We start from the raw sequence: 10,970 nt of genomic DNA, 5'->3' as shown, positions 1-10,970 counted from the left end.
GACCAAGCCGACCACCCCGACCATGTGTCGAGCTCGGGGAAATACCCGCTCGTCGTCGACCCCATCATCGGCGACGTCAGGCTCACCAAGGTCCTCATGGACGGAGGCAACAACCTCAACATCATCTACGCCGAGACCCTCGGGCTCCTGCATGTCGATCTGTCCTCGGTCCGGGCAGGCGCTGTGCCTTTCCATGGGATCATCCCCGGGAAGCGCGTCCAGCCCCTCGGACAACTCGACCTTCCCGTCTGCTTCGGAACACCCTCCAACTTCCGAAGGGAGACCCTGACGTTCGAGGTGGTCGGGTTCCGAGGAACCTACCACGCGGTACTTGGGAGGCCATGCTACGCGAAGTTCATGGCCGTCCCCAACTACACCTACCTGAAGCTCAAGATGTCGGGCCCCAACGGGGTCATCACCGTCGGCCCCACGTACAAACACGCGTTCGAATGCGACGTGGAGTGCGTGGAGTACGCCGAGGCCCTCGCCGAGTCCGAGGCCCTCATCGCCGACCTGGAACAAAACGCAACCGAGAAAGGCTGGTCCCCTTGCAAAAAAGTGCGACGAAAGCCTCCAAGCGAGTGCTAACACTCCCTTCGAGGCTCGGGGGCTACTGTCGGGGACCATAATTAGGGGTACCCTCATTGCTCCTAATTCTCAGCTGGTAACCCCTATCAGCATAAAGCTGCAAAGGCCTGATGGGTGCGATTAAGTCAGGGATCGGTCCATTCGAGGGACACGATCACGCCTCGCCCAAGCCTAGCCTCGGACAAGGGCAACTGACCCCGGAGGATCTCCGCCTCGCCCGAGGCCCCCCTCCAGCGGCTAACGTATTTCCGGCTCGCCCGAGGCCTTGTCTTCGCCAAGAAGCAACCCTGACCAAATCGCCGTGCCGACCGACCAAATCGCAGGAGCATTTAATGCAAAGGCAGCCTGACGCCTTTATCCTGACGCGCGCCCTTCAGCCGACGGAGCCGAAGTGACCGCCGTCGCTTCGCCGCTCCACTGACCGGCCTGACAGAAAGACAGCGCCGCCTGCGCCGCTCCGACTGCGGTGCCACTTGACAGAGTGAGGCTGACAGGCAGTCAGGCCCGGCCGCAGGCACCATAGGAAGCTCCGCTTCGCCCGACCCAGGGCTCGGATTCGGGCTAAGTCCCGGAAGACGACGAACTCTGCTCCGCCCGACCCAAGGCTCGGACTCGGGCTAAGTCCTGGAAGACGACGAACTCCGCTCCGCCCGACCCAGGGCTCGGACTTGGGCTCAGCCCCAGAAGACGACGAACTCCGCTCCGCCCGACCCCAGGGCTCGGACTCCGCCCTGACCTCGGCCGACGGTCTCCGCCTCGCCCGACCCAGGGGCTCGGACTCGACCTCGGCCACGGAAGACAGACTCGACCTCGGCTTCGGAGGAGCTTCCACCTCGCCCAACCTAGGGCGCAGACCAGCCACGTCAACAGGAGGCGCCATCATCACCCTACCCCAAGCTGACTCGGGCCACGAGGAACAAGACCGGCGTCCCATCTGGCTCGCTCCGCCAGATAGGCAATGATGGCGCCCCGCATACTCCGTGACGACAGCGGCTCTCAGCCCCCTTACAGAAGCAAGAGGACGTCAGCAAGGACTCAACAGCTCCGACAGCTGTCCCTCCGCCAGGCTCCAGCGCTCCTCCGACGGCCACGACATCACACCAGCTGGGTGCCAAAATCTCTCCGGCTGCCACAACGACATGTACTTAGGGCGCTAGCTCTCCTCCGCTAGACACGTAGCACTCTGCTACACCCCCCATTGTACACCTGGATCCTGTCCTTACGCCTATAAAAGGAAGGACCAGGGCCCTTTTAGAGGGGGTTGGCCGCGCGGGGACGAGGACGAGACAGGCGCTCGCGTGAGGCCGCTCGCTCCCTCTCCCGTGTGGACGCTTGTAACCCCTACTGCAAGCGCACCCGATCTGGGCGCGGGACGAACACGAAGGCCGCGGGATTTCCACCTCTCTCACGCCCATCTCCGGCCACCTCACTCCCCCTTCGCGCTCGGCCTCGCGTCGACCCATCTGGGCTGGGGCACGCGGCGACATTTCACTCGTTGGCTTAGGGACCCCGGTCTCGAAACGCCGACAATGATTTACTTTAAACTGTGATATTTTTGAAGTTTTGGATACTAAGATCTAGACCTCAGTTTTCCTTGGTTTCTTTCGTCGCCAGCCCCTACCACGATGGTCCGGCCACCCACCGTTCGCTCCTCCCGCATTAAATACTGCATTTCTAAACTTTGGAACCAAATAAGCACCGGTTTTAATAAAAACTGTGAAAAACATAGTATTTTAAAACTATACTATTTGTGTCATAACAATTTTAAACATATTTAAAAACCATGGCTTTAAAAGACTTTGGTCCAACATGCCCTAAACGGGGATCCATAGAGACGGGAATGAGAATAAATTTGTCCCATTAAATTAAACGGTGCTGAAACGGGGAATGGATTTGGAAAGAATCCTGAATCAGTGCAGAAAGAATCCTGAATGGACGAACGACGGTATATGCCCATGGCAACGGTGACGCGATGCCCGTCCCGTTCCCATCCTTGAGAACCGAGCGGACGCCGAGCTGCAAGTAACTGCACCGACTTTCAACCGGAAGAGCCGAGCCGAACCAAAGTCGCCTCTTCTTCTCCAACCTCCCCTCGCCTCTTGACTAGGCCAGGGTTCCATCCCAACCCCGCCGCCATCCGATCCGATGGAGGGCGGCGACTCGTCCGGCGCCGGCGCCGGCTCCGGTGGCGCCGTGGCGGCGGCGGCCAAGTGGCGGAGCGACGCGTCGCGGTCGTTCCAGTACTACCTGGACCGCTCCACGCCTCACGCCACTGGGCGGTGGCTCGGCACGCTCGCCGCCGCGGCAATCTACGCGCTGCGGGTCTACATGGCGCAGGGCTTCTACATCGTCACCTACGGGCTTGGGATCTACCTCCTCAACCTCCTCATCGGTTTCCTCTCCCCCATGGTCGACCCCGAGCTCGACCCCTCCGCCGCCGCCGAGGGGCCGGCGCTGCCCACCCGGGGGTCTGACGAGTTCAAGCCCTTCATCAGGCGTCTCCCCGAGTTCAAGTTCTGGTCAGATCTCTTGTCCTCGCCCCCAGATCTGCATCTCCACCTCGCCAGATCCGTCTGGCCTTCTTACTATCTCTGGTCAGCTGGATTGATTCGCTCCGGTGTTGTGCTTGTATGTATTTACGTACTGGAAGGGGGCGATCGGATCGGTCTCGCTAGTTTAGTTCTTGCCGTCATGTCGTATTTATAGCTAGGTACTAGTACTCCTAATCCAGGCAAAATTAAGTCAATTTGCATCTCGCAAACCGGTTACGAGTCTGCCTCAACTTTCGAGGCATTGTTGCTCAGCTACTTCTGACCCCTCCCCGCAGTAAGTCTTATATTTTTGCACATAAGTCAACTGACTATGGCAAGCTGATGCTCTTGTAGTTTTGTCAATGTATCCATCATCAATAGAAACATGACAGTCGTGCAGTTCATTCTGTTTTGATTGATCATAAGCTAGCTAGTGAAAACTCTCAGCTGGTAGACTACCTGTCAAACTAGGTACATGTAAAATTTTGCCATCTTTACAGATGGCGCTAAATCACCAGTTGTTGTCTTTCCATATGTCTCTTTAGCAAGAAAATAAAATGCCTGCACAATCACAAACATGCGTTAAATTTCTGTCCGGAAGCTTGCGTGTCACCTGATTAAGGTTGTCTAATTCCAAGTCAGCGTGCCATGGAATTAGGTACAAGTCATTGCTAATATGTGTGGATTAATGCTGAACTCTTGATTTATGTATCCGCCAGCAACCCAACCAAGCTGTGTAACCTGTCAGTTATCTCCCAAACCACAGCCAAATCCCTGAATGAACCCACTCAAGGCATGTTGTGTCCTTCCAGGTGCACCATATATGTTTCGGGATTCCAGTGGATGATATGGGAAAATAAGCTCATCCAATGGTGTAGTACCACAAGAAAAAGATAGATATTGGGGCTTTCTTCCTTGAAAGTTGAAATTAGAATTAGTCTGAACTCTCAAGTGCCTTCATATTTCATTTTGATTGAAATATATGTATTTTTAATGGTGTCTCTCTGAATTTGTCCAACTTTTTGAAAAGTTTTGGTTATTCTTGCAGAATCACTCACATTCTTTTCTCGTTAATAATATATCTGGCTCATCATTATTGGTGAGCTGATCAGTGCATAATATAGTTTTAGTTCCTCCAATTGGAAGCCATACAATATAGCTGGTCAGAGTACAGATCACACACATTCAAAAATCCATAATTTCATTGCCTTGTTACCACCTTAGCTGTCTGATCCTTTGTCTATGCACTACCTATGTGCTTGTTGTAGTGGGTTTTAAGTTATGTTTTGTGACATTTCTTTGCAATATCATTTTCTGGGGGTGGTTCTGTGGAGGTCTCTATAGCTAAGCACGCATGGGATGGACTTACTGATGTCACAGCTAAAAACATGACTTGCATCATAACCCGACATAGTTTGTATCATTTATATTTCTGTGAGCTCTTCAGGTAAAATTCATTTTATCCCAAGTTTGACGTGGTCCCACTCATAGTTTTCAGATCGCCTGATCGAAGCCACTGGGCAATCAGACGATTAGTCGCGATTAGGCGTCGATCAGGGCGATTAGTCACCCCTGATCGACCTTAATCGTCCCCCTGGTCGTCCTGTGTATTCCAGGACATATATATATATATATATATATATATATATATATATATAGTCATATATAACACTATATATAGATATATAATTATATAGTATAGAGGCTTGTAGCAGTATAAATACTTAAATAGTCCATAACAAGCAAAAGCTGCACAACATCCATACCTTCAGAAGAGCTGCTCATCTTCGGTTGGACTGCTCACCTTCTACGGAGACTTTTATCTTAAGAAATACGAAGAACACAAGGCTGCTGCTGTAGGTATATCAGTGTGTCGCGAAAAGTGCAGACCTTGTGTTCTACTACGAAGACTGCTCAGCTGCTGTTTTTCGCGACTAAAATGGCGAAGAAGGCTGCTGCTGCTCAGCTGCTGTTTTAAGACTAAAATGGCTTTTGGCCTCCCAGACAGCATTTAAAGGACTGGCTGACTGCTCACGTCTACCCAGGCTGTATCTGAAGGGATTGGGCGTCCTTTGGCCTCCCCCAGACAACATTTAAGCCTAAAATGGCTTTTGGACTATTAGGCTTATCGGCTGATCGCCCAACACGGCGATTAATCGCTATAAATCGTGATTAGGCGGACGATAAGGACGATCAGCTACCCTGATCGAATCGTTACCCCTTATCGAGCACTAACAACCGATCAGACCGACTAATCGTGACTAATCGCGATTAGTCCGACGATATGTAATCAGAGGTCCCACTTTGGTGGAAGGGTTCAGGTAGCCAGATACTTTGATCATTGCCTTCTGAAATTTACAGTAATGTTTGTTCATGATTTTTTTATGGTGGAGCCTTTCGTCAATAGCTCACCATAACTAGTGTCATGTACTCCTTTTTTTATTTAACCACTGGTTGGAGTGTATTTTTGTTGATTAAACTGTTACCAACTGCATGGTTTTATTGTGAGAATGCTATTGGTGGCATTCATAAAAAACTAGGTGGTTCCATGCACGTTGCTGCAGTAGTTTAAATAAATACTGGATGGTTAATGTTGATTTTGACTCAGTATTGATATTGCTGTGTGAATTTATAAGGTGCATGCTATGAAAAAGATGACAAAATATAGAGTAAAATGATGTATTTTTAAATTCATATACAAATTAATTATAGGATATGGACAAATTGGAAATGAACAAAGGATATAGAGCATGGCTGTAAAACAATGAATGGACACAACATGGCTATAAAACAATGAATGGACACATACTGAAACAAATTACCGCTGAAGTTACCAATCATTGGAAGACACCTCAACATAGCCCAATGCTCAAGCGTAGCAAAGTATATATTTAATTTGAGCTAATTACATGTAGGGCAGTGTTCTCAACTTCGTCTTTTCACCCTTTGCTGATAAGCTTAGTACGAAGATTCAAAACCCACATGCTCCATTTGTTACAATAAGGCCTAGTAGTTTGCTTTTTTAAGGGGGTGTTTGAATGCTCTATAGCTAATAGTTAGATGCTAAAATTAGTTGAAGATATCCAAACAGTCTAGCTAATAGTTCAGCTATTAGCTACTTTTTAGCAAATTAGTTAATAGTTAGCTATCTATTTGTTAGCTAGCTAATTTCGTTAGTAATTTTTTAGCTATCTAACTATTAACTCTAGTGCATTCAAACACCCCCTAATTTGTTGTGAGCTTTTCTTTTGAGTATAGTCCGATAGAACATGAATAGTAATGAATATAAACCAACATACGGAAATAATATGGGAGTGACATGGTATTGGGATGGCCATTTTTTGTTGAATGGGCAAAATAAAAAGGTGATTTTTATTTTAAAATAAGAAGACTTTAAACAATTTAACCATGACATGATGTATGTGTTAGGGCCCAATAGGGCTGCTACAGCCCCTCGGGTTGGTTGAATAAAGATAAGGTTAGATAAAGATAAGGCTAGTTTGGGATAAGATTAGATCTAGTGCTTAGAGGTCAAGTAACCCTCTCTAAATAAGGGGAGGGATTGTATCAATTGAAAGTAAGCAAGAGATTAGAAGGAAACCCCTTCTCTATTGCCGGCCGTGGGCAAAGCCCTGCGGCTGGCCTCCCCAGCGGCCCTAACCCTAGCCGTTGCCCTCTAACCCTCGCAGCTATCTGCCGCTCATAACAGTACCTTTGCATTGCCTTAGCAAATGATTGGATGAATCTTTCAGTTTGCAAGAAAGACCCATCTGCGGTTCACTGCATGAATGTGCAAATCCGAAGTAAGATTCTTACTACTACTTTGTCCAGTTCAATTAAAGGAGATAGATAGTTGAAACTCGATATGCTTGATTGCTTGCAGCCAAGAATCTGTGAGGAACATGCAAATAACTCGTTATAGTAAAACAGTATAGTAGATTACCAATGGCAGTCTAGGAGGCCCTGGTTACACCCAGCATTAGGTATACTTGACAACGTGAGTCACCAAGGCTGTGATGTTACCTCGAACCTTGCGAAGACAAAGATGGAGAGACAGCCTCCTAATTGCATGGTGCATGCCCGACATGCTATGGTGTGTGCCGAAGATGCTTCTTTGATCCATGTGGAAAATGTCCGGTTTTGTAATGGGCTCTATTTATGATGGCTTCTTAATTGCCAACTTGTTATAGGCTGGGGAGACAATGCAAGCGTTGCAGGGGTATACCAAGCAATTTGTTAGCGCAGCACTGAGGAATTATTTTATATCTGGGTGGTGCAGTACTTGTGGCTTTGGCTGCCATCTGTTCGGTTGGTACATGTAACACATGGATGGAGAGATTAGACTCAAATTTGGCAATACAACAGCTATATTTTTTCTGATGACGTGGCTTAACGTGAGAGCGGAGAATTAGCCATTAATGACCCTTAGTGGGTTCTGCCTATATAGGTTATATATATACAGCATACAGAGTGCTTTAACTGCTTTCTATGTCTTTGTTGCTTATAATTTCATTTTTAGGGATGCGTGCTTGGTTGCTACTTGCTAGGGATGCAAGTGTTACACCAGTGTCACAGTGTGTGATTCTGGCCAGCTAGTTTATTTCGATCCCATTTGCTTTTCTTTGATATCCATATCAATTATCAAATGGGTTTTGAGTCAAACTAAAGACCCAGAGAGAAAGCAAAGCTTGCATCCCTAGTGGTTGCTCATCCGTTTCTATTATTTTCTAGATTAGTTGTTTTCATTCTTAATACAGAAGATATTTCCTTTAGTTCCTCTCCAATATATCCCCTAACATCTACTTCCTCATCTTTCAGGTATGCAATCACAAAAGCTTTTGTTGTAGCTTTTGTGATGACTTTCTTCTCTGTGTTTGACGTTCCTGTCTTCTGGCCTATACTCCTCTGCTACTGGGTTGTTCTCTTTGTCCTTACAATGAAGCGCCAGATTGTGCATATGATCAAATACAAATATGTGCCTTTCAGTATCGGGAAACAGGTCAGTATTTACTACTAAACTCGTTGATTTTTGTTTATTCACTGAATGGTCATGCGTTTGACGCCAATTGCTGTTGGTATCATGGGAGTTGCTTGTCTAAGTAACACGTAGACTTATGTTACCAATTGCCTTGTCAATGGTAATCTCCATGGGACGGGCTAGGTGACTAGTGGTCGACCATTAGTCCGTCCTATACACACACACTAAAGTTGAGTTCGTGTCGCATCAAATATTTGAATATCAATTACGAGTATTAAATATAAGCTTAATTAGATTTAATAAATTCGTCTTGTCTTTTAGTATTTATCTGTGTAATTAGTTTTATAATTAGACTGTATTTCATATCCATAATTATCATTGAAACATTCGATGTGATAGATACTTAATTTTAGCTGGGTGGAACCAAACCTCAAGCATGAAGATAACTCTAAAGCCCCCGTTCGTTTTTATCAAACCCATGGGGATTGAGAGGGACTGAATCCCCTAGAAGTCAAAATCCTACTCAATCCCCATAGATTAGGGATGAAACGAACAAAGCCTATTGTGGTGGTTCCATGTAGGGCTGCAAATTGGGCTGAGAAACGTGAGCCCAAGTGACCAAAACCATCCCAGATCCAGCCCGTGTCCTCAGTTGCCCAGCAATTCCATTCTGTTTCTAGTTGCCCGACTGACTAATCATGATCAATCAACAACTAATGGGATGACCAGAAAACTAATTGGCTTAATTGAGTCGTAGCCCCTAGTTAAGCCCAGGATACCGATTAGGACAACTCATCACAATAACGACTGGATAACACTGGCATAAACTTTTTCTATTTCTATCCATTAAGCTATGTGTTCATTAAGGGGGTGTTTGGTTTTTAGGGACTAATTTTTAGTCCCTCTATTTTATTTCATTTTAGTTACTAAATTGTTAAATACGGAAACTAAAATAGAGTTTAAGTTTCCGTATTTGGTAATTTAGGGACTAAAATAGAATAAAGTAGGGGGACTAAAAATTAGTCTCTATAAACCAAACACACCCTAAACACCATTAGTTATGGTCCATGGATCAAATTTTACCTGTACCTTTTGATGTGTAGTTGCCACAGTATTTTTGTATTTGGTTAAATGTGTGTTGCTTCATTTCTCATGATTTTGCCCCACAATTGTGATGCCAGAAATACGGTGTGAAGAAGAGTGTCGCAAGCACCAGTTCCTCGAAAGACTGATTATGAGTCTACCTCAGTAGGAACTTGGCAGGGGAACAAGATACGGTGGATGATGATGTGCTAAATACCTAAGTGTAATACTCCATTCATATCTAGATGTAGACGGATATTCGCTCCTGTTTCTGACTCTGGGCTCACTGTTTAATTCGATATTGTGCTTAGCTCCCTCCTATGCTTGTATAGCGAATTCCGCATCTCAGATAAATTATTTCGTTTATTTACTAGATATCTGGGCCCCGAAAACAATAACCTCCATGCTCTCAGCGAGTTTCTTGGTTGTGAGTTGGAGTGAATTAGGCGGGTTTTTTTTATAAAAAAAATCAAACTGAACAGAATGCTAAAGTTTAGACGCATAACGTTTGAGCCACTATATTATGAATACCAAACATCGAAAGTGAAACGCATAATATTTGCCGTGGAAAGAAAAATAACCGGAATCAGACGCCTGACTAACCTACTTGGTTGACTAAGACCATGTTTAAATATACTAGAGTTAATAATTAGCTACTAAAATTAGTAGAAGACATTCAAACAATATAATTAATACTTTAGCTATTAGCTACTTTTAGCAGTCCAGTAACTGAACTAGATCGGGCGAACGGGGCAGCATAGTCTGCTGAGCGCGACAAAGTCTGTTGCCAAACCAACATGTGATTGGTTTTGTAACGACCTGGGTCGGGTCAGAGTCGACCTATTTTTCTGGGTTAGGTTGGACCCGTTTTTTGTTTGTTTCAGTGACAGGTTGAATCTAGTTTTTTATTTGATTACAGGGTTAAAGTGGGTTGTAGCTACATAATCTCTTGTTTGTTTTGTGATGAATGATGAACTTAATATGATCATCTTCCTGGTCATATTACCACACTCAGAATGATATCTTCAATTTAATAAAATGACATCATTCAAAATAAATGAAACCGACACTATTTTAATATTTGAGAAATCTATAAGCACAAGATATACATAAGTTAAAGTCATTATTAACCAAGTCATAAATTTTAAGTGATAAAGTCTCACGGTTACATTTCAGTCATAATTAAAGGAACATCTCAACAACATCAAGATACATTTCAGTGAATTTTTAATATTTGTCATGACTAGCAGGCTCGTCTAGACGATGACGAGCATTGAAAGACCTGTTCGACGACAGCACTAGCAAGGCTCACAAGTTGTGCCTATCGGAGAACACGACGATATCGGAGGGCAGGCCGACGAGGGACTGACGGCGGGAGGCGCAACAAGCCGGTGGGGGAGTCTGACGGCGCTGACGCAGGCCAGCACGCTGGAGGGCAGGCCAGTGGGGGACCGACGACTGGAGGCAGGCGGGGGATTAACGTCGGAGGGTAGGTCGGTGGGGTCCCTCGGCAGTGGCGGCACACCCCTGTGCTGGTCTCGAGTGGATAAGGCATGAGTGGCAGGAGGGTGGAGAGGAAGTGGGTCGAAATGGTTCGCTTCTTTTTGAGGAATCCTTAGAACCCATATTTTCAAGAAGTATTTCGACTCGGAACCAATCTAACCCGCGAGCCTTTTGAACCAAACACGAGTTGTTATGGGTTGAACTCGTTCCGCATCAATCCGCTAAACAAACACATCCATAAAACAGAACGTCTAAGTTAAGTGAACGGAGGGAGTAACTATTAGCTT

At 46.1% G+C, this 10,970-nt stretch overlaps 1 protein-coding gene across 1 annotated transcript; it reads left to right on the top strand.

Annotated features, from left to right (window-relative positions):
• The first annotated feature begins 2,580 nt into the window (after positions 1–2,580).
• Positions 2,581–9,553, top strand: LOC100284264 (uncharacterized). The gene is given in 3 exon segments (NM_001291675.1): positions 2,581–3,107; positions 7,938–8,118; positions 9,279–9,553. Coding segments are annotated over 3 exon segments (606 nt in total). The 5' UTR covers positions 2,581–2,733; the 3' UTR covers positions 9,330–9,553.
• The last annotated feature ends 1,417 nt before the right edge of the window (positions 9,554–10,970 follow it).

The sequence above is a fragment of the Zea mays genome, chromosome 3 (assembly GCF_902167145.1).
Source record: "Zea mays cultivar B73 chromosome 3, Zm-B73-REFERENCE-NAM-5.0, whole genome shotgun sequence".
NCBI classification, from domain to species: domain Eukaryota; kingdom Viridiplantae; phylum Streptophyta; class Magnoliopsida; order Poales; family Poaceae; genus Zea; species Zea mays.
The sequence above is the reverse complement of the archived record's forward strand: the minus strand, read 5'-3'. Positions and strand labels throughout refer to the sequence as shown.